Here is a 24,024-nt window from a genome sequence, read left to right as displayed (position 1 = left end):
TCAATTATCAAACACTTTGACGAAATTTTCCTAATTGGTTTCAGATTCTTCCCCTTTTTTTCCTGGAATTGAAAGTCGAGAAATTTTCTGACAATAATCAATTATTTTTCCTCATTTCCTTTTTATCTCCTTTCACGTTTTAATCATTATCTAACTTCAAATTTAATCACAGAAAAAGCCAGAAATTTCGGATACTCAGCTTTTTTTTTTTTCCTTTTTTTATTTACTGGCAAATAAAATGAAATTAATTAAAGTTTTTTTTTTCAAGATAAAAAAGATTATATATTGTTTTAAACTAAAAAAGAGATTATATTCTTTAAACTTACATAAACATATTAATTAAGGTAGAAATTAATACAATACTGCTGGATACGCATCCTTCTCAGTGGATCATTTCAAGCTACTAGAAATACTCCATTGATCCGAACTAGCCACCGATGAAGAAGAGACCCCGTTTCCACACTTAGCCACCGTCCTCACGCTCTCTATCAACTCCTCTGTTCGTGCCTCATGCATCAATATCTCCGCCAGCTGCTCTGGATTTATCACAAGCTTCACCTTCCAAACCCCGGTACTGTTATACCTCGGAAAAACCTCAGCTTCTGTCGATCGCTTTACTACCCTCTGATTATCAAACGACATGCGATAAGGTGTGAGTTTGGACGACGAAGAAGTAGAATTTATGGAGCTGTTTTTAGAATTTGAAGAAGTGGAGGTGTTTTTATTGGTGTTGAGAGGAAGAAGGTAATAAAGATGGCCGCCATGGAGCTCTTCGTTGTGGAGGAGAGGTGAAGAGAATAGGTCGCGACTACGGTAGATGGCGTGGCCAGGGAACTCACTGGTTATGCACTCGGCGGTGATGGGTGCGTAGAGCTCCATGATTCCTCCATTTGTTGTGACCACTTTTATCATATCTTCTACATGAAGTCCAAATCCTTTGAACACGCAATTCCCCATGTATTACAGTGTCCTCCTCGACAACGTTTGCTGCTGGTGATGGAGTTTGTACAGCGAGCGAGAGTATATTACATTGATGAGGTGATGATTCGTCGTCGGTAGGGAGTTTCTTGAGGGTTTCTTCTCATGTTCGGCCAAGACAACAATGCTTGGCTTCGGCTAATCATATTCAGAATTAATCCTAGGGTTTATATAGTCGGATGGCCCCACATTTCTTGTCGGGGAATTTGCTATGGTGCTCTGATTGACGGATGCTAATTATACGTGGTTTAGCTAGGAACCGGTGATAGAGATTACTGGTAAGGACAGAATCCAAAGGTCAAATTAGTTCAATAGTTTGACCAACTCTTTATCATTCTTGGGTTTTAAGGTCAATGGCTAAATCAATGTGTCTTAAGCATTGTTTTGCTTTTGGGTTTTTTTTTTATCTGGTGGAACCCGCTTTTATCTTAGGCCATGAAAAGAAGAGAGGTTTTGGATTTTATTTTGTTTTTCACCGTGGGACTTATTCACCATTGACGGCAACAAGAAAACGCCCAAGCTGTAAAAATGTTAGAAATATATTTTTAATATTTAATTAAATAAAGAATAATGTAAAAATATAAATAGTTCGATTTATTTAATAATTATTAAATCAGTTAAAAATTCCTGCTATTTAATAATAATAATAATAATAATAATAATTTGATAACCGGAGTACTCACAAATTGTAGGTGGTGGCTTAGCAGCTATATTATTATTAGATAGTAAGGCAAGCACATAAAGAGTAAAATGACAGTTGCGGCGTCCTTGCCTCTTTCGGTGGCACTCATTATGTGTGTTTTGAAATTTATGGTTGATGATGATTATGAAATGGTCCATAGCATATACATTCATAACTTGGAGATTGTTGTATCTCAATAATTTATTTTATTATCACTTTTTATATAATTTAATCGATAAATTTTTTTTATTTTTTTATTTTTAATATAGTAAATTAAGTAGTTTTATTTAAATTCTTTATACTCATTGTATATATTCTATTAATTATATATAGATTTTAATATAAATATTTAATTTAATGAATATAAATTCAATTTCTTATATAAATTACATTGAATGCAAATTAAAAAGATACATTAATTTAAGTTTTTCTACTTAATTAATTGACCTCATCGCTTTACGCTGTCCATGTTGTTCCTTAGCTTGGTTAACAACCTCAAAAGCATCCACCACGGATTTCATGGAGTTCCCAGTAGTATAGTTTCTGTTACTATACAGGTAAAATATTTAACCGTTTCATAAATATAGGCTATATTCATATCAATTTTAAACATATATAGTCAATAAAATTAAAATAATAAATATTAATTTTTAATATACCATTTAGTTATATTATTTTATGATTAGATTATTATTGAAATTAATAAAATTTCTTGATTGTGTTATAGTTAGTAATCGAATATAAATTCAATTAAAATCATGTAAGTTTGTTCTAAGTTCAATTTAATTTTTGTTTAATTAAATTCTTGTATTTTTATTTCAAATTTTAAAATATTGTTCAAATTATCACCTGTCAATCCACCATGGCCATGCCACATATATTTTTATTTGTTTCAAATTTTTTAGCTAATACATAGAATTCATTATTTTTTATTTATTATTAAAAGTCAAAATTTTCAGTCATATAAGTTATACAAAATGTACTTATTCATCAATTAAATCATTAAAATTGACAAATTAAGCGTGGTCAATGCTGAAAAATATTCAGCATATTAAAAAAAAAGGAGAAATATTCTTGAAACACCCTTAATAAGCAGAATTAAATATTATATTATATTATATAAAACCTTTAATCCTTATAGACCTAATTCTCGTTCATTTTCCAATATGATCGCTTCACACCAACGCGAGCTATGACCATACGCATCATCTATAAGAAGTTGTCCCTGGGGGAAGCCAAATGAATGTAGATTCTCATGAACCTCTATTGATGGGGCCTGACAGGTGCCCAGTCATTCCTAATCTCTCAACCTCTTACCTATTGCAAATAATAAAAATCAAATGCCTTTATTTATATAGCTTGAAGTCAAACAACCAAATCTTAACTGCCAAAATCTGAAAAAATAAAATAAAATAAACAAAAAACAAATCATAATCCAGCAACAGGATCACACGTACCGTATCTCAAATAAAAAGAAACTGTGTAAAGAATATTTTTGCGAGGATTTTTACATAACTGATATATCACATACGCTACGCAAACCCAAGAGATGGCTTATAAACAAAAAACTTAATAAATTATTTTTCTCTGGGACTGAAAGAGCTGGCCAAGCAATTCCCATAAATACAAATTGACAAGGTTCTATATGTTGGATATCATGCGTCGTCATGACCTAATGTGATGAATATCATATCACAACTTAAACGTTACCCTCTAGAATGTGATATATATTTTCCATCAAAAGTCAGAAGTCATATTTTTGTTTTCTAATTGAATGTTCATTGCATCAATAAATAACTCATGGCATGGACCATGCATGTTAATCAAGCGTCATAATTATTTTGAACCAAGACATTTGTATCTATATCCAAGGCAGGCATGTAGCTACTGGCCATTAACGAAAAATAACCCAACTAGTTGACAAAACTTACATTTTAATTCGTATTACTGTGTGGCCAGAGTTTCGTCAAATTCTGGTAATTATTGGAGCTGTACAAAATAATACATCCAGTGGGCTGGCCGTCTATTTTTCTATATCAATGACGCCCTATGCTTCGCCCTTTCCTCAGAAGCCAAAAGAGAAAATCTACAAGCAATGGGGAATTTTATATGGAGGAAGAGAGCAGTGCAGCCATTGAACCACCTTCAAGATGAAGAAGAGGATGTTAAAAGTAGCCATACTGATACCTCATCAAACAAGTTAAGAATCAAAGTTGTCATGACTGCAAGGCAACTGGAGGAGTTGGCAGCAAAGGCGGATTTGAGCAAAGGAAATTCGGAGCTTGGCCGTATGATCCTGCAACAATGCTTAGATGGTAGGCTACGTGGTCGTGTTGTGGGTGACCAGGGTTTGGTGTCAAAATATGCAAATACTTGGACTCTGAATCCCATCAAGGAAGAGTAGCTTCTTGATTTGTATGCAAGTAAATTATGATCAATCTATATATCATGAATAAAAAGGCCTTTCGTTGAAGGAGCACGAGTCCCAGTTGCTGTAAATATCAGGTAGAATATTTATTATTATCCTTCCATCCAATATTTATATAACTGCTTTTTGAAAATAATTTAGGTATCGTATACAAGGAATTGCTGCTGCAATTCTTAAACCTTATTTTTATTATTTTTTTGTTTATGTAAGGATATATATGTCAATTTAAAATAAAGTACACGTCTCCTTCATTTTTTTCTTCAAATTGGAAAGAAGATAACTAAAGGAAATAAAGGTTATTTTCCTTCCCTTCTTTATTTTCTCCTCTCTTTCCAAACAAAGAAAAGTGAAAATACCTTATTATTTTTCTTCCCCTTCTATTTTCTCATATCCAAACATGGTGTTGAAGTTAAAAGGAAATTAAAAAGACGGGATCTACACTGGGCTTGAGAATATGAATGTTACTGACCCAAGGAGCTCCCCCAAGTCCAACTGGCTGGATGGCCCAATTGCCCTAGGGGAATGGGCTAATGGTAATGGAGGCCTACAAGGGAAATGGCCGCCCCCCTCTCCTCTCTCTCTCTCTCTCTCTCTCTCTCTCTCTCTCTCTATATATATATATATATATATTATGGAAAAAAATATTTTCCTGAAATAAATATTTCTTTTTATATTTAAAAAATCAAAGTTAAAAAAATCTATGGAGATTTAAATTTTACATTTGTACTGTGTTGTATGATAAATATTCAGTTTTTTTAAGAAAAAAAAGCACATGTTCAATTACTAAATTACTAATCTAATAAAAAAATTTAATCACATAAATTGATCAAACCACTACTAGTCTAATTTTTAATTGTTTAATCAGAAGATAAATGATAAAAAAAAATAAAATATATTCAAATTTTGTAAATTATCTTATGTCATTTTACTTTAGTTATTTTTTTCAATTTTAATAGTTAGTTGTTATTATGTTTAATTCTTAAAAACAAAAAGTTAACAATTAATACTCAATTTCATCTTTTATGTTATTGGATATTTTAAATTTTTTTAAATTAATTTAAAACTTTCAATTTAAATTAAATTTAACAAAAAATAAAATCAATAAATTAATTTTGTTGACTTTCAAATGAAATAAATATATCAAAAAAGTTAACTCATATTGATAAAATTTACCATTTAGTCATTCTATAATGAGATAATTAATGTCTTATACCAATTAATTATCACATAAATATTTAAAATTATAATTTTCATTACTAAATAAAATCATAAGCAATTTTAAAATAAATGAAAATATTCGAACATGATTATAGGCATTTGGAAATTAAGTTTTGGCCTCCCTAATTAACATATTTCAGAATAATCGAAAGCCGAAGAGGGGCAATATTGTAATAAAACGGAATAGAATGGATAATGCAGGTCCAAGGAGACACATCTGGCCACGTTATGGTAAAAGGCTCTCCATTGGCTGATCACGTGCAGGGCCGACCACTCCAAGTTCACATACGTTATCTCCCATAGTGGAATACGTAAAACTTGATTATTGACCGTGTGATTTCTGAAAAAGGGGAGCATAAAAAGGATCGGACGGTAGAAAAGGAAGGAGCTGAGATGGTTAAAAATGGGAACAATAATGGAAATCTGTAGTCAAAGCACTGGCAACGGCATGTGGTGGGTCTGACGACGGGTGCTCTGCCTGCCTGTATTTGCAGCCTTTGGCCCTTTGTCGATTAGGGCAATTCTTGCAAAAGCGAAGTGAACGGTGAAAATACAAACAATTAAATAAAACAGATTAGATAGTGTTGATTTGTATTAAGTATTAATTTCATTTGGTTGTGAAGTTTGTTTGGTAGGTTTCAATAGATAATCAATTTTATTGGTGTGGCAATTACCAAACTGCTACCAACTCTTTAATTAGTGAAATTTAATTATTTTAGTAGTAAAATTTGAATATATTTTATAATAAATTTAATTATTTTTATAAATTTAGGTACTTTACTGTATTACAATTAATTCTTTTTATTTAAATCTTATTCATGTTATTGAATTTTTTACACATACATTTTATCTTGTAATAATATAATTATAATTAAATAATAAAAATAAGTTATTATTTGATTTTTAAAAAAATTATTTTCACATAAGAAATATTTTTGGGAAAACCATTAGTATTATTTTGATTGAAACGGATGATTGATTGGTGTGTTGGATAACTCTCCCTCATGTGGTGCAGCCTGTACACATCATTCACAGAATCACAGCCCAACTACAATTGGACTCCACCCAATTCAATGATTAAAGTGGGAAACAGATCACTTACATATACACAATGCTAAGAGCTCTTTGCCAAAGATGTTGAGGTGAGAAAGATGCTTTTCAACAAAAATTACATTGATTTAGATATTATTGAAAAATAATTTTATTACTTTATGCTAATTTCAACACATAATATAAATGTATTTTTCTTAAATTTATATTTATTTTGAATTTAAAATAAATATTTTTTTCAAATTTAAAGAACGAGTTCTGATGATGAAAAAATTAATTAGCAGTATAAGACGGTTTGATTAATTTATAACTCTCTTAATAATTTTAAGATTTGATAATTAGTTGAAATTAAGATTTTTTATTTTTTAAGACAAAAATTTAGTGAATTTTCGAGTTTAAATGCCGTATTTATTATATTTGTATGACAAATAAATCTGAAAAAGAAATAAGTGAGGGAGAAAATTAAGAGAGAGAGTTTGATCAAGAGTCCAAAGCTTTTTTATCCTTCTTTCAACCATTACAGACGCCGGTTACTACGGATTCTCCTATTTTCATTCTCCTCTAATTATACATTCGTTACTATTTTTATTAATTTTTTTTATTACCATCAAGAGAGAGAGAGAGAGGGCACTTGTGGGTTTTGGACAAAAACCAGACAGGAATCATCCGTTAAAAAGAAATAAAATTTCGGTGAGGGTTTAGAAGGTCGTGGCAGAAAATTTTCGCCCTCCAAACAGAACCCTATTACCTGTAGTTCTTCGGTTAGGAGAATAGCTGCAGGTGCAGAGAGTTGAACGGAAGAGAAGAGGCGTCCCACAAGTGCCATAAACAGAGCATCATCCAATATTAAGAAAGAAGAGATGGCGAGGAAAATGGAAGGTTGAGTACAGCGAAGCAGATGCTCATTGTGCAGACCCCCCAACAAAACACATGTACACTTTGTATAATATCCATGTGTATAATATAGAGAGAAATAGTGCTGATACACGAAAAAGTTTGGTCTTTGTTGCTTGAAATTTCATTGGACAACCTTGCCTACAATTCTTGTGGGTACCCACTAGCAGCTTTCTTGTCCTCTCTCTTTTCCTTCTCTTCTCCTCCTTCCTTCTTCTTCTTTATATTTTCGTACATGTGAAAATTTTTTCTTTTCTTTTCTCTTCTGTTGTTATTATTCTAACCACACGGGACTCCCCTAACAGTAATGATTTTCTCGTTACGGGTATCGTTGTTGAGGAATCTGAGGAGTTATGGGTGTAAAAAAGTGGCAGTTGTAACATTAGAAAAACAACAACAACTACAAGAAGAAGAGAAACAAACGCACACGAGTGAACGTACGAGACAGAAAAAGGAGTTCTTGTGTTGATTGATGTGATCATACAAAACAAACGGCTCTTTCTGGCTTTATCTATACCATTGTTTCCTCTCTATATCTGTTGTCTTTGTAGGGGGAAGAGAGGGAGTGGAGTGTAGGTTAATTTCTTGATTTTTTTGATCTGGGTGGTTTCTTCTTTTTACCCATTTTTGTTTTTCTTTTTTGTATCCTTTCTTTTGGTGCTGTATTGTGTGTATCATGTCTCAACAAAGGCAATTTCATATGGTGGGTGGCAGCAATCCAGGCCAATACAATGACACCACATTTACCAAAATATTTGTTGGAGGCTTGGCCTGGGAGACCCAAAGAGATACCATGAGGCGTTATTTTGAGCAGTTTGGAGAGATCTTGGAGGCTGTTGTTATTACGGATAAGAACACTGGGAGATCCAAGGGCTATGGCTTCGTATGCCCATTTGCCTTGATCCTTAATCCTTTGTCCATTACTTTTATTGGTTGTCTTTATCAAAACAGGGTCTTTTTTTCTTATAGGTTACATTTAAGGATCCAGAGGCAGCCGTGAGAGCTTGTCAAAACGCTTCTCCGGTGATTGATGGAAGAAGAGCAAACTGCAATCTTGCATCACTTGGTGCACACAAGACTCGTTCACCAACTCCTCAAAATGGTCCATCTCTCTCTCTTTTTCTCTCTGATCCTTAATAGTTTTTCTTGCAGAATTAATGATTCAGTTAAATATTTTCCAAAATTTAACAATTGATACAATGCCAATCGTCATATGTTGATTAACATATTTTTCTCAAAATCTTAATTAAAAAGCCCATCTTTTTCACTCGAAGATTTCAATTTCTGAATCATCTTTCATGTTCATCCCTTTCCCAATTACAGCAAACTAGAACAAGTTCATAACAAATCTTAGATTCATATGTTTCTAAACTGAGATTTGAATAAAACTTGCAGGCGCAGGACGGTTTAGACCAGCGCCTGGATTGGTGGCTCCACCAGCTTATCATGGTTCATCATCATCATATATCCATCAAGCCACTGGGCAATACACATTTCCTTATTCAGCTTATGGGTAAGCAAACTAGTCTTTTAATGCACATTCATATTCTTTATTCATTCTTCTATTTCTTACTCATTTTTCTGTTCCCTTCTCCTCTGGGTCAACTAACAGGTACACTGGGTATCCACAAGAGGGCATATATCCTTTGGTTGGTATTCACATGATTATTTTTAAATTTTCTTTTTTTCTTTTTTTTAAGTTTCATGGTGAATCTTATATACCAAAATTTATCTGGTTGCAGAATTATTATGGGGTATATGGAGGCCAACAATATTCTCCATATTACTCTACTGGGGCATCAGGGATGTTCCATAACTTCTATCCACTCTATACACAGTATGGACAGAGTAGTCCAGGTCATGGCTTTGGAGTTCAGTATCCTCAAATGTTACAGTACCCTTATTTACCTCAGCAATATGGCTCTACAGGAATTTTATCACTTCCTTCTTCCATGGCAATGGCAACTACAACAACAGGTGTTTCTTTCTAATCAGTTCTTCAAATTCAATCTGATTTGTCCCTTTTGTGCTAAATAGAAAGAGCAGCGGCGAGGAGTAAATTAAATTTTGCTTGCAACAGGAGCAACAACAATGGCAACTCCTATGACTCTGACGACAACACCAGCAGGAGTGGTGGGAGAGGGACCAGATTCTTTGCAAGCCTCTGGAATTGCTTCTGAACAAAATTCATCAACCTAATTAAGCATGGAAACTTTGTTTGTCCTTTCACAAGCTAACAACATTGCAAATTGTGAGAAGGGCCAGAGTTAAGTCACTGATTCAAGTTCAAGAGAAGGATGCCAGATCACAAAACAGAGGAAATCCAAGAATTCGGCATCAGATTTGTTCATCCCATGGAAACAAGCATTTTTAAGATGCAGAGCTCACTCCACTAACTGGCTTCAATCAATTTCTAAATTCAAGCCCCAACATTATCAACATCATCAGTATACATGTTCGGTTAATTAGGACACTAGGAAGTCAAAGTAGTTGTTAGCATCAGGAGAAGAAATCATATTCATTCCATGTATTAGCACAAGGTGGAAGACATATTGGCTTTGGATTCTACCTTACAGTACTAATTTCCAGATGATTGTCTGGGATGCAGACAGCATCCGATGACATACTGTTGTTTATATTTGGAACTTGTTGGGTTGTAAGATCAATTTTTTATCTTTCAACCTGAATTTGGTCAAACATGTAGGAAAAGGGTGAGCCTGGAGGGCTCACCCATTAACTTGTAATTCTCTTTTTGTTTGTTTATCATTCATGGTTGACACTTTTCATGACAGGCAAAGAAAGATTAGTTGGAGGAAAAGCATCTCTTGCACCTTTCATATGTCGCTTTCAGTTGGCCATTTTCTTTTACAAATCCTTGTTTTGCATGATTACAGCTTTTGTTATATGCAATATGGAATCCAAGGGGAACTCATAAAGGTGGATTCAATAAGATGTTGGAACCTTTTTATATTGGGTAAAGCTCAATTATATATAAGAATGAGTTTTGAAATAATTAAATAAAATATATATGAATTATAAGCTCGAAATCTTCCCAGCCTTAACACTTTTATGTTCCAAAGTTGGCATGCGGGTGTGAATCAGATGCTTGTGATGGGTGGGATTTGCTGTCAAATTTTCATATTACAATCAAGATGAATCCAACAATATAATTGAGTTCCATAATCTAACAACAATATAGTCCTTGGGTTAAATAATAAGTGCAGTCAAAGAGTACTAAAAAGATGAAGCTTGCATTGGATCCAAAATAGAATCCTAAGGGAGAATAGTCAAGGTGGAGCTGGCTCAGGACTCGAGAGATTGAACAGAGCTAAACTGGGATGCTCTAGGCAGTAGTTGCTCCAATCAAGATGCTAAAAATAGAAAATCGAGTTTTCATTTAAAAAAAAAAAAAGATTAAAAAGAAAAGGTTAGAAACTAAAGATCCATTTATCATAAAACATTAAAATCTGTAAATGCATGTATATGATATGCTACTTTCTACAGGAAGTAGAACAATATAAAAATTTTGAGATATTTGAATGAGAACTTTTACGAGCTACTAATTGAAGGGTTGAAATAGAAATTTTTGTTTGCTTTTAAAAACTTTCAAAATCTTATTTTACAAGACTTGAGCTTTCTCAAATACAACCTTAAAAGTGCCGTTACTTATAAAAAATCTCATCCTAAATAAAACCTAAATTCAACGCTCTTGAGTTCTTATTATATATTTTCTAATAGCTGTTTCCCTAATATATTGACTATATACTTAACCTCTTCATCCATTTATGAAGACGAGCTTATATAGTCATTTTCATATAAATTAAAAAAAATTAATTAATATAATTGAAATAATAAATTATAATATTTTTTCTAATATACTCTCCACTCGTTTTCCTCCATTACTAAAGTATTATGACAACTAATAAATTTTGTTTTTTAATGCATATTAAATTATTTAATATAGTGGAAAACTAATAAATGAATTACAATTTCAAATAAAAAATAGCCTATAATTTGAGAAGGATAAAGAAAGAAAACAAGCATATGAAGAGTAACTCTTAATTTTTAACAAGTTGCATCCGGAAAATGCAAAATAAAAAAAAATAAAAAGAAAAGAAAAGAAAAAGAAAAAAAGAAGAAAGAAAGAGAAAATGAAACGGACAAGCTCCGAGAAAAATCTCATTTTCGCTCAACCATATTGGTTCTTCATTCCAACAGCCATTACAAAGTGAAACACTTGATAAAGCTGGGCAAGTTAATCAAACTCCAATATTCATGATTTGTATTGAATCCGTGTTTCCTTCAACACAATCAACATTCAGTAATACAAATATAAGATGACACTCTGGAATAAATTTAGCAAAAAGATATTTAAACATAGCACTTTGAAAGCAATGTCATACAAATTACCATTCCACAACATCAGAATTTCAGAATAAATATGTCAAACCATGTTTTGTATAGAGTGTCGAGAGTTTTTTTTTTTTTTTTTAAAAAAAAAATCAAAAGTAAACTAGAGTTGGCGGAAACCTCTTCCAATGCTTTCTAGAAAGCCCAGAATTCAGGGCCACCAGGCTTCTTCACAAGAATTTGGTTGTACTCAGGCCTCGACGTGAGATCTTTGAAGATGATGAAAGCAATTAGGAAGAAGAAAAAGAAGAGTAACTCAAATTCCGCCAGCTTTACAAAGGCAAAAACAGCATTAACCATTCGAGTCAACAATGACTCATCCTTTTTTCTGCTCCCACCTGCTCTAATTTGTCTGCCAACATCCCTGCCCATCTCTGTATCTTACTCCTCTGATTGCTGTGGTTTAATCTATTGAATGACCGTAAATCTGTGGTTGAATTTAATTGCAGGTTAAGGAGCCGATAAAAATATGCAACATAAGCTTAGAAGAAAAGGACAATTAATCTCCCTATCATGGGCGTCCATCAACAACTAAAACAGTTGTTGAGAAAAGTTAAATATGCACCAAAGGAATGTAGCCCTAAAACAGTTAAAAGTAACACCTCAATTCTATCTATCAAGTGTGTGCTTCTGCTTTTAAAAAAGTTGTTAAGAAATAACTGGATGCATCAAAGTAATGTACCCCCTAAAAACAGCTAAAAGTAATGCCTGTCCACTACTTAGTGGCCAGCAAATGATGATGTTGACCAGTGTTACTAGGTGCAAGTTTTTCTCCTTAAGATGCAGGAGACCGGAACATGGATGAAAATCTTAAACCAATGGATTCTATGAGTCATTTTGTTTTTTGGAGATGTGGAATCTTTGTCCTATATGAGATAACAAATTTCAGGTTTAAGTCGAAAATGCGTTTTATAAGATGATCTTCAAACAATAAGACGATTGTTTGTTATATTCTTTTTACTTTTAGGTAAAATAGATAGGTCTTTGTTGTTTTTCTTTATATCTTTTTTTTGGGAGGTGGGGAGTGTGTTAACCAAACTCAATTCATTTCATCTGAAGTTCGAGAATAATGTCAATCAAGAGGAACGATATTAGAAGAAGGTGCAGCAAACCACATCCTCAATATAAACAGCTGCTTCCACAGTTCATCTTGAGCAAGTCTATCTGCACTCCCCAGCAGCATCCATCATCCCAAAATGAGAAAGTTTAGCACAATGCCCCAAACCACATTCAAACGATCAACAATGAGGATGACGGAAGGGGTGTCTCAAACTCTATGAATCATAACAGGAGGCTACATTATTCAACAACATTGACCTGGACTTACTAAATTGTAGTGATTTCTATTATTATGCAATATGCACCCAAGCTCTCCCTATTTTACTCTTTTCTTTTAATTTTTAACTACTGTGCATTATTCAATCATTCTACTTAATTGACTCAAAAGTCTACAATACATATGTCCTCCAAGTGGTTTGGGCAATTACGGGATACTTATGTTGCACTAGATCTCTAAGAGACCACTAAAGAGGATTACAATCAAAAAGATGTTTTGGTAGTCCCTGCTCTTATTACACCAGGGAAAAGAACTACAAACTAGAGCATAGCACAAACAACAGGAGGTAAAGTATATTTACACTGGTAGTTATCTAACAAAACCCTACTTCACATAATTTTTAGTATATTACTATTTATTTTTGTCAACCAAGGGAAACAAAATTCCTGTAAAGCACGTAGAAGATTCCAACCCCGTAACTAAAAAAGCCTGTTGCAACCCATATTGTTAGGTTACCATGTTGGAACACTTGTTAGAACTTAGAAGCATAAGCATTCTCTAAAAAACTATTTGGAAACTAAATTTACCTTCAGTGTTTATCAACAAATCGAGTAGAAATTAGGATCAGCAGTTTGACCAATATACGTTTGACAGAATTCATTAAAGCGCCGTGTTTGACCTGTGACCCACAATTATTTCTAGCTCAAAAAGGATTCTAGCTAGATTCCAAAAATGTTACCGATCTTCGCACCCAGTTTTGCTCTTAATTCATATCACTCCGACTCAGAGCCTCTAGATCAGATTCTTTCCCAAAAATTAAAAAATAAAAAAGGAACAAAAACATACTTAATCCACAACATAAGTTGGATTCATTCTACAGAATTCCACCAAAAGAGAAAAGTGAAGAAGACCACTAACCAAATTCAAACCATAAAGCATGATTTTGATTCTTTTCTTTTGTAAAGAAAAAATCCACATATATTCATCACTAGCATAATTAGATATGGAAGCACAAAGAAACACGCATACAAATACAGAGCCAAAGAGACCCAGAGAGAAACAGAGAGAGCGCGCACCTAATTTGACCAAGGAATCCCTAGCGTACGAGAATGGAGAATTGGCGAACACTAGTATCTTATTAATATCGGTAAAAACGACATCGTTTCATTAAGCTCAAACCGCTCCCAACCCATGCAATATCTCATTAACGGTTTTTGTAATATGAAAAGGAATTTTTTATGATTATTTAATTTAAATAAAATTATATTATATTATTTATGAAATTAAAAAATATATAGGAATTTATATTTATTTTACAAATTTACATAAACTGATGCTTATTTTAGTAAATCATTTTATGAAAAGTAAATTAAATTACTTAAAAATATTTTTCAAATATATGAATATTTTTTTATAATGAGAAAAGTATATTAAAAAAATATCATTTTACAATAATTAAAGTATATTAAGGAAACAACAAACAAGCCATAAATTGGTTTCACTGGAGAATTGTATAGTTGAATAAAACCATATATTTAGCATAGCAAGCTTTATATGAAGTGCTGCTCAAGCTCAAATATAAATTATGAACTACAAAGCCGCTTAAATGTCTCAAAGCGAACATCAAGGTCAGCCAAGTCGCAACATACAGAAGCCACCAGGGAGTTCCATACAGAAGGTTCTGGTGACTCGCCCCGGCTAATCATCTCCTCTAGCCATAGAGTAGCTTCATATTGCCTGCCCACGGTGCAAAGACCTCGTATAAGCACATTATAAGCATCAATAGGAGGTTGATATGATTTAATTAACATCTCCTCCAAAAGCCGACTTCCTTCAACAAATCTACCATCTTGACACAGCCCATGCACTAAAGTGCAATAGGTCTCCTCATTGGCAACACAACCCACCCGCTTGGCCATCTCCTTCAAATACCCAACAGCTGTTGCTGAATTCCCCGTATCACACAAGCCTTTCAGTAATATATTATACAATCTCACATTTGGAACACAATTTCCCTCCACCATCTCCACCTCAATTACTTTAACTGCTTCATGAATTCTGCCTTCTCTACACAAAGCTGACACCTTTGCTTCATAAGTTAAGAGAGATGGCCTAAAACCTCTATCCTGAGTTTCTTCAAGCACTTTATCAGCTAGACTAATCTTACCTTCATGGTAAAGGTCAACAGCCATAGCAGTATAACTACCTAGACTAGGAACTGTACCTCTGATTAAAACTTCATTAATCAAACGCTTAGTGGCTTCTATATCATCACCACCATTGCATTGACGGAGATCAAGGTGGTGGCGACATAGTTTTGGAGCCTTCAATCCCTTCCTTAAGATCTTGCTGAGAATTTCTATAGCCTGTTCAACCTGCCCATTATCGCATAAAGCATCCAAAAGGATTCTATATACCACAATATCCTCAGCACTTCCTTTTAGAGAAATCCTCCAAAACATTGAATATAATAAATGGATAGCCTCATTCAGCCTTCTATCTTTACACAAACCCCTCATAAGAATTTGATAACTATCTCTATCAGGGTGGCAACCCTGATAACTCATCTCTTGGAAGACATGCAATGCAAGGTCAGAGCGGTTATGTTGACAAAGAACATCCATAAGCAAGTTCAAGGAGCGAACCCGGGACTTCACTTCCCACCCATATGAGCTCTCCAAGAAAAGACTATGAGCTGATTCAAGCATAGATTCTTTCACCATTATTTGTAAAAGGGTATTAAAAGATTCAGTCCAATTCACACAATTGAACTTCGGAATGTTCTTGAAAAGAGAGATGGCTTCATTTAGAAAGCCAGCTCTTGCATAGGTATTGATTGTGGTTGCAAAGACTGAATCCTTGCACTCACAGGAATCTTCTTTCATCTGATCAATAACCTCTTTCATCTCAGTGATTCGACCTGAGCTGCCAAGGATTCCAATCATGGTAGCGTACACTGGACCATTGTGATGATAGTTTGGGTATTTATTGTTTGCTTCCTTAAAAATCTGCAGAGATGCTAAGGGATTCTTTTGTTTTCTTATGATCTGAGAGAGATGAGTTGGTGTTAGAAGCCTTGGCCATCTTATACTCATCGCTGTAGAACCACTCCAATGTGTACACAGAGCCAAAAAAAAAGCAAAAAAGAAAAAGGATGAAGTATGATTGATCGATCAATAACTGAAGAAAGATAATTACAGGAGTTGTAGCAGCAGAAAAGAAAGCCAAGCAGAACAGACAGAAAAGTTCACAAGTTGCTCTTGAATTGCAAATGGTAGACACTTGAAATTTGAAAAGGAATTATAAGTAGTAATTGATTCATGTATAGAAAATTTTATAAAAACACAAATGGAAGATTATGGGAGGAGTGCATAAACTACTAATTCTGATATACACAAAATATAGTTTGAGGAATTATTTTTCACTCAGGTAAAACAGCAAGCATCTTGTGAGCAAAACGAGCACCACAATGAAAGGTGAATCATAACAAACACTGAAGGGAAAACAGAAATAATAAACAATAGCTAGAGATCAAACTGGCAGTGATAACGATAGATGAAGTTGAATGAGAAGTCTGCACAGTGCACTGTACAAAATGAACGAAGAAAGGGAAAGAGGCAATTGTGGTTCTGGTTTCCTTCTTCCTTCTTTTTGTTTTTTTTTTCTGGTTGTCTTCCATATTGTCGTTTATTAAATAAAGATCATTGATGGGATATTGAGAAGCTTGCTGATAACATATAAAATTACTTGAATTAAAAAATGGGCCACCAGAAGAATATGTCAAGAAATATCCTACGCTCCCCCATGAAAAGCTACAACTAAATGAAAAAGGGCAGACTTTTTACTAGAGCACAACTACTCTGACTCTCCTTTTCTCGTCATCTTCTTCTTCTAACCCCCCTCTACAACCTGAGGAGAGGAGGCACTGGCACCATGAAATTTTTAGATCTTATCCACGAGCTGTGGGTCATATTTTTGAGGAAGGAGGAGGTCCAATGTTTATCAGTTGCCAACAGCATATTGTGGCATGACGGAACGGTGTTGTTTATGCTCCAGCAATATAAGGTTTTCCCCCTTTTTTACTTTGTTTCCTCGACCATCAATCTAAATCATGTCTATCTTAAGCAATAATAGTAGCAGCAACAACATGGATACACATTCCTTCCAATAATTCAAGAAGGAAGCCTTTCTTCCTAGAGAAAAAGATCAGAAGTGCTAGGTTGATCCTCACAGATGTCACAGAGGAATCAGAGAAGGTAGAAGAAAAAATGAACAAGAAACCTAAACTTCCAATGCATCAAATCCTGGAAGGGGGAGAAAAAGAAAGAAACAAGGAAAATTTAAAAACTCCACTGATATTCAGTTGGTATTAGAGCATAAATTGGTTGAATTAAGATGAATTTTGCAAATTTTCTTCCTCATTCCCCCTAGAAAAGTGAAAGTAGAACCAGTAATAAAAATGCCTTGTAGAACAAACAAAAACTCTTTAAAAAATTTTGATGTTCAATCCTGAATTGGAGAGGAAAAGGGAAAAAAATAAACAGCATGCATTCAGTCTCAAATTGGTAAAAGAAAATACTTATGAACTTGTGGATGAAACACAACAAACGATCCCATTAACCTAATTCCATTTGAACCCCGATTAATGCTAACCGAAACAACAACGGGAGTGAGGATGAACCTGAAGTAATACTAACCAATTTACAGCAACCTACCTAAACATGGCTAATTTCTGGACAAATCATTCACCCTTGTAGTTTCTAGAAAAATCATTCACTCATTGCATAAATTTACAGCAACAAACAAAAATACTTACATTTCAGAGTTAAAATGGCGTCTGAAATGAGAGGCTTGAATCTGCGACCTGCGACGGAAGCTGAGGGCTCACGACTCGACCTCACAGGCTTGACGAGATGGAGAAGACGCTCGTGCTCGTGATGTCCGCCCGAGATGCTCGACGAGATGGAGAAGAGGCTTCCAAGGCTCCACCTCACAGGCTTGACGAGATGGAGAAGATGACTTCGATTTCGAAGGCTGGACGGGGCTCGACGTCGACGAGATGGAGAAGAATTCGAAGCCGTCGACGAGATGAAACTTGGGTCGCGTGGGGTTGGGTCGGTGTCGGCGTGGAGATTGGGAACTGAATATTTTTTATTGTGGAAGGACGAGGATGAAGGTTTGGTTCTAAGTTTTGGGTTTGGGTGAATGAATCATGGTTGGCCGGGTGGCTTTGGAGTATATATCCATTTAATTTTCGGTTAGTTTGGTATTTTGGTTTTTTGTGGTAAATAAATCAAATCGAACCGATAATCAAAATCTTTATAAAGTGATAATCAAACTAAGCCAAAAAGTCTAAAAAACGAATAAATCTGATTGATTTTGTGGGCTTTTTGCCAATTTTTATGTATTTGGAGTTAGAATAAAAATATTTGTGAATTTAGAATTGAAATATCTATAACGAAAAGAATTATTTGGCGCCCGTCAAATAGACGTCAGGTTTTTTACGTCACTCTAAATAGCGTCAGTCCATTATTTATTTATTTATTTTTAAAAAATGGCATGCCGTCTACGCAGGCCAGGCCATTATTTATTTATTTTTAATTATTTAAATATTATATTTATATTAATTAATTAATATATTATTTTTATATTATATTAATATAATAATTATATTTATATTATTTTTTTATTATAATATATTTTATTAATTTTAATATATTTTTATAATAATATTATAATTAAATAATATTAATTATAAATATATAAAAATAATTTAATTCCGATTAGATATATAAAAATAATTTAATAATATTGTATATGTTTGTGGAGTAATAAAATTTTTTATTATTTGAATAAATTAATATAGTGATTAAATAGTACCCGTAATTTTTAATCACATAATAATATTATTTTATTTTTGTAAATTACTAAAATTAGTTATTATATTTTATAAAATTATTTTTAATATATAAGAGTATTATAAAAATTAATAATAAAGGACTCACATAAAAATATTTAAAATTATAATATTATTTTGTTATTATACTATTAAACATATATAAAATTATTTCACTGAATTAATTATTTAATTTATTTATTTTTAATAAATTATAAACGATACGCATAAAATATTTAAAATTATTATATTATTTTATTATTATATGGTATATGAGAATATTGAATTATTTATAATTTATCAAAGAGAAATAAATAAATAAATTAATCCGATCGCAGAATAAATTAACAGCATAATTTTATTTTATAATCCTAAATATTAATATATTTTATATATTAATATTTAATATATTTTATTATTAATATTTAAATTAAAAATATTAATGATCCTATAGTGTTATAAAATTAATATTATTCTTTAATCATGTACATTATCATAAAATTAATATTATTTTGTGATTATATATGATTGCAGTCCAATAAAAATAAATTTAATTTTTATAAATTTAAATATTTATATTAATTAATTAACTAATTAATTATTTAATTCAGTATTCTTATAAATAAATTTATAATTAATATTATTTAATTATAATATTATTATAAAAATATATTAAAATTAATAAAATTTATTATAAAAAATTTATTATAATAAAAAATATAATTATTAAATTAATATAATATAAAAATAATATATTAATTAATTAATATAATTATAATATTTTAATAATTGAAAAAATAAAAAAATTATAGCCTAGCAGAGACTCCAGACCATTCTTAAAAATTAAAAATCATTCTTAAAAATAAAAATATAAAATCATCAGGCGCCATTTATAATGGCCCCAAAACCTGATAGACACCAAACAACTCTTTATGCTGTGTCACCTGTTACTTCAATTTCAAATCTATAAATATTTTTATCTCAATTTTAAATATGTAAATTAAAAATTTTTTACCTCTAAATTGATAAAATGCCCCAATTTTATGCACAGAAATGTGAAAATATAAACGAATCATGAGTCCGACACGTCATACTAGTAAGTGTATTTATTAATGGACTGAGATTTGCTTTTGTTTTCTTTGTTTATGTTTTTTTCCTTCTCTTATGCAGCTCTCTGTGTGCCTTTTTTATTGTTTCCTTGCGGAAGACCTGAAAAGGTTGAAATCTCAATGCATAAATTATCAGTATTTCTTAGCTAAATTTTGACGAATCAAATAGGCAACATCAATGCCACGTTATATAATTATGACTATGCAATGTGTTTAATACGATGATAAAATTTATTTTAATTTTTAAATTTTAGTATACTTAATAAAATATAAAAATATTTTAATTATTTTTTTAAATAAATAAATTATATTTAAAATTTTAAATTTTAAAATAATTAATATATAAATCTCTATATTTTTAAAATTATACATTTAAATTTATTTTTAATCAGTTTTTTTTTCGTTAATTATAATTTAAATATTTTAATACTTAATTTTTTATTGAAAAAAATATTTAAATCTCATTAACTTTTATTTATAACATCATATTTAATTAATTTTTAACACTTTTTATTTTTTATTTTTTATTTATTAAAATATTTTAATATATATAATTAAAATTTTTATACAATACTTACAAATTCAATTATTTTTAAGTGTACCAAATAATTTTTAATTAGTTTGTAAATTTTTATAAAAAATATTTAAGAAAAAAATTATACTTTGAGAATAATTTTGATTATTTAAATCAATGTCTATAATAAATATAAAATTTATAATTTTAAACGAATTAATTATAGAAAAATTTAAGAATTTAATTTTAAAAATATAAAAATTAATGTGTTGATTACATTAAAATTTAAGAATCAAATAATAGTTTACCCAATATAAATTTTTTTTACTTATTTTAGTAAGAATTTAATTATTCATTAAAATAGTTTAAGTATTTAAAATATTTATCCACTTTTAACCTGTTAACTAATAAAATTATATATACTGTAGCGACCCGGAAACCGGTCCGCTACCAAACCTACAGGCTCGTAGGCTGCTCAGGAGGGGTTGTCAGGGTTATCTAGCTCACGTGAGAGAGCTAGACAGAGATGTCAGAGAGCCCGCCTCAGTGCCTGTGGTTAGAGAGTTCTTAGATGTCTTCCCAGCCTTTTCTTGCATGTTTTCTATGATGTTTTGAGGTGTTTCTAGGAGGTTTTTGGGGGTATGTTTAGAGTTATGTTCTTGTTGTTTGGTGCCTCATTTGAGTCCACCTGTGTAGGTTCGGACCCGAGGACCCGAGACCCCCGGTTGTGAGATAGTCTTTCAGAGTCCGTCGTTAAAGCTTCGGTCACCAGGTGAGTGGGATTTTCCCTAAGTTTTTAAGTAATGAATAAATGAACAAATGAATGAATCTGATAGCATACTCATGCATCATTAATGCCATGCGATGTTTCAGGATGTTTGCATTAGAAATTCACGAATATGTTGCATTGCATAATTTGATGTTGATGTGGATGGTTATTGGGTGATCCATAGTCCTCTAATGTTATGTTATGATGATATGTTATGGAAGACCAGTGAGGCCCATTCTACGCCCCTGGCACTATGTAAGAGAAAGACCAGCGAGGCCCATTCTACGCCCCTGGCACTTTGGAATGTTATGTTATGTATGTTATGTAAGAGAAAGACCAGCGAGGCCCATTCTACGCCCCTGGCACTTGGAGATGTGAGGACTAATGGTGACAATACCATCCTTTATGTGATTAAATGTGATGTGTTGCATTTCATGAAAGCATGTAAAGTAAAAGTTATGTCATTTAAATGTTATTAATAAAATGAATAATAATATACCTAAAAAGTGTGGAATTAAAGCAAATGATAATAATAATAAAATGAAGAATAAAATACCTAAAAAGGGAGGAATTAATATCATGTTTTTACTTTTTATTCACTGGGCTTTTTAGCTCACCCCTCTCCCCTAACCCCAGTCTTGCAGGTACCGTGTAGATAGAGAAGTCAGAAGAGTAAGAGAAGTTCATGTAATAGCATAGCTGTGGACATGGTTTATTCATAATGTAAAAGTATGTTATGTTATGTAATGTAAGTTTTATAGTGTGCTTGACTAGAGTTTGTTGTAATCCCTTAAATACATGAGATAAATGTTTTATGATGTTTATGTAACCTAAGCCTGCTATATGTTATGTACCCCATTGGAGTATTTGTTGAGGACTCCAATGAGGGGTTTATGTTATGTTTATGCATGCACAGGCTAGGCTGGGTAAAGAATGTTTGAATGAAAGAAAAGTTTTAATTTTTATGTATGTTTTGGATCATGTATGGGATTAAACAGGTTTACAGGATGTATGTTTGGCTTGCTACGGGTTCTGGCGGCCTTAAGCCGACCCGAATCCTAGCGCCGGTAGCGGACCGGTTTCCGGGTCGTTACATATATGAAATGAGTTTTAATTTAAATAAATTAATTATATAAAAATTTAAATATTTAATTTTAAAAATATAATAATTGATAAGTTAATTAAATTTAAAATTTAAAAATTAAAAATTAAAATATAATTTACTCTTAATATTGTTACATTAGGTGGGTCCACTTAGAGCACGAGGAATGGCGGAGTCATCAAGTATATTGTAATTTCATTTGCTCGATTATAATCGAGCAGTGAATAATTGATTATAATTTATATATTTTAAATATTTAATAAATTATATATTCTGTTAATATGTAAAATAATTAATAATGATATATCAATTTATTATATTAATAAAATAAATATAAAAATATTAATTTATAACATATAATCATTAAAAATAATATTTAAATTACAATTATTTTCCATGCATATATATAAATGTTATAATATAATAATATAAATTATAACTTTTAAAAAGATAAATATTATAGCTAATTAATTATTATTTATTATATTTTTAATTTTATTTATTATGTTTTGTAATGTTAAATAATTTATTTATATGAAATTTTAATTTAAAAATTAATAATTAATAAATTTTAATTATAATATATTCTAAATAAAAAAATAAAGTCAAACAAATATTAACTGATTAAAAAAAAAAAATTTAGTCATAGAATTGATTCGAAATGTAACTGATGAGTATTGTATCAATTGTTTATTAACTATCAGTTATTCTTTTTACATTTTATCAAACATCTGATTTAGTTGTTTGAATGTATAATGGCTATCAACCAGTTAAATCAAATACTCTAAATGTGTTTAATAAAATTCATTTATTAACACAAGTCTAAAAAAACTGGGGTTATTCGGTGACATAACTGCAAATTGTGGAGATTCAGCAGGAAGAGGTTTGCTGCTAAAGATCTCTTTCACACTTAAACTACATGTGCATTCTTTACTCACTATGTAGTGTGTATGATTTTTCTTTTGTTTTATGTAAATAATCAGAATTTTAAGATTTAAAAGGAAAAAGTGGAGGACGATAAACAATGTTGCGTATTCTTAAAACACAACAGACATTGCATTTGAATTCCACAATAATTATATAAATAGCAATGATCATACTAACTGATAGAGAAGATAGAAGAGATCGTTTGCAGCTGTGCTTCCTGATGAAATTATAGAGGGGAAACAGGAGAAATAGAGATCGAGTTTGTTTAATAGCCTCGGTGCTTCTTGTGCTCCAACGCAGGCTATGTAAGAACTACAAATTGATGGAGATCATTGCTAGAAGGCATAACCAATAAATTATGGAGATCAACGCGATGGCTGATACGATCAATTCTTTGTTTGTATGGATTATAAGGAATTTTTTCTTGGCATACCTCAATATTTTTGTCTAATAATTTGCTATGCTAAAATAATATGTCCAAATTTTTCTTCTAATATAAGTGTTTTTTTTCGGACTACAGGTGTACATTAACAAATTATCCGACATTAAAAGAATTATAATATAAAATTTATTTTTTATTGTTAATTATCATTGGCTAGTCAATAAATTATAATTTAAATATATAATAACAGAATAAAAGGAAAGAATTAAAAATAAATTATAAAAGTTTTTTTTCTTAATCCAATGGGCTTGATGGATCGGATCGATGGATTAACCCAATTACTGAACAGCCCAACTTGGGACGCCCTGTCCCAAAATCACTGTCAGGCT

At 31.6% G+C, this 24,024-nt stretch overlaps 4 protein-coding genes across 6 annotated transcripts; 1 reads left to right on the top strand and 3 right to left on the bottom strand.

Moving 5' to 3' along the window:
• Positions 1-283: 283 nt before the first annotated feature.
• Positions 284-1,134, bottom strand: LOC110627017. Its single transcript, XM_021773235.2, has one exon. The coding sequence runs from the start codon at positions 955-957 to the stop codon at positions 391-393; it is 567 nt and encodes a 188-aa protein (XP_021628927.1). The 5' UTR covers positions 958-1,134; the 3' UTR covers positions 284-390.
• Positions 1,135-6,848: 5,714 nt separating this feature from the next.
• Positions 6,849-10,087, top strand: LOC110621663 (RNA-binding protein 38). Its single transcript, XM_021765936.2, has 6 exons — positions 6,849-8,133; positions 8,220-8,352; positions 8,646-8,763; positions 8,863-8,899; positions 8,993-9,227; positions 9,331-10,087. Exons 1-6 carry the CDS (start codon positions 7,927-7,929, stop codon positions 9,447-9,449), a joined length of 849 nt encoding a protein of 282 aa, XP_021621628.1. The 5' UTR covers positions 6,849-7,926; the 3' UTR covers positions 9,450-10,087.
• Positions 10,088-11,743: 1,656 nt separating this feature from the next.
• LOC122721292 lies at positions 11,744-12,032 on the bottom strand. Its single transcript, XM_043948723.1, has one exon. It carries the CDS (start codon positions 12,030-12,032, stop codon positions 11,796-11,798), a length of 237 nt encoding a protein of 78 aa, XP_043804658.1. The 3' UTR covers positions 11,744-11,795.
• Positions 11,744-18,158, bottom strand: LOC110614076 (pentatricopeptide repeat-containing protein At1g05600). Of its 3 annotated transcripts, none has more exons than XM_043948709.1 (3): positions 17,753-18,158; positions 14,013-17,240; positions 11,744-12,087 (listed from the first exon to the last, which is right to left on the bottom strand). In XM_043948709.1, exon 2 carries the CDS (start codon positions 16,029-16,031, stop codon positions 14,520-14,522), a length of 1,512 nt encoding a protein of 503 aa, XP_043804644.1. In that variant the 5' UTR covers positions 16,032-17,240; positions 17,753-18,158; the 3' UTR covers positions 11,744-12,087; positions 14,013-14,519. The 3 variants fall into 3 exon arrangements, with proteins under 3 accessions (XP_043804644.1, XP_043804651.1, XP_043804642.1); XM_043948716.1 differs by having other exon boundaries at positions 14,013-16,044; XM_043948707.1 differs by having other exon boundaries at positions 14,013-16,033.
• Positions 18,159-24,024: the final 5,866 nt, after the last annotated feature.

Source organism: Manihot esculenta, chromosome 1 (genome assembly GCF_001659605.2).
Source record: "Manihot esculenta cultivar AM560-2 chromosome 1, M.esculenta_v8, whole genome shotgun sequence".
NCBI lineage: Eukaryota > Viridiplantae > Streptophyta > Magnoliopsida > Malpighiales > Euphorbiaceae > Manihot > Manihot esculenta.
Note: the sequence above shows the minus strand (reverse complement) of the source record. Positions and strands in the feature narration are given on the sequence as shown.

What these genes read in the sequence shown, in the direction of transcription:
- LOC110627017 (XM_021773235.2), bottom strand. Translation starts at nt 957, where the DNA reads ATGGGGAATTGCGTGTTCAAAGGATTTGGACTTCATGTAGAAGATATG.
- LOC110621663 (XM_021765936.2), top strand. Translation starts at nt 7,927, where the DNA reads ATGTCTCAACAAAGGCAATTTCATATGGTGGGTGGCAGCAATCCAGGC. An exon ending in TTCACCAACTCCTCAAAATG is followed by an intron (nt 8,353 to 8,645) that starts GTCCATCTCTCT and finishes TAAAACTTGCAG; the next exon opens with GCGCAGGACGGTTTAGACCA. An exon ending in TTTCCTTATTCAGCTTATGG is followed by an intron (nt 8,764 to 8,862) that starts GTAAGCAAACTA and finishes GTCAACTAACAG; the next exon opens with GTACACTGGGTATCCACAAG.
- LOC122721292 (XM_043948723.1), bottom strand. Translation starts at nt 12,032, where the DNA reads ATGGGCAGGGATGTTGGCAGACAAATTAGAGCAGGTGGGAGCAGAAAA.
- LOC110614076 (XM_043948709.1), bottom strand. Translation starts at nt 16,031, where the DNA reads ATGAGTATAAGATGGCCAAGGCTTCTAACACCAACTCATCTCTCTCAG.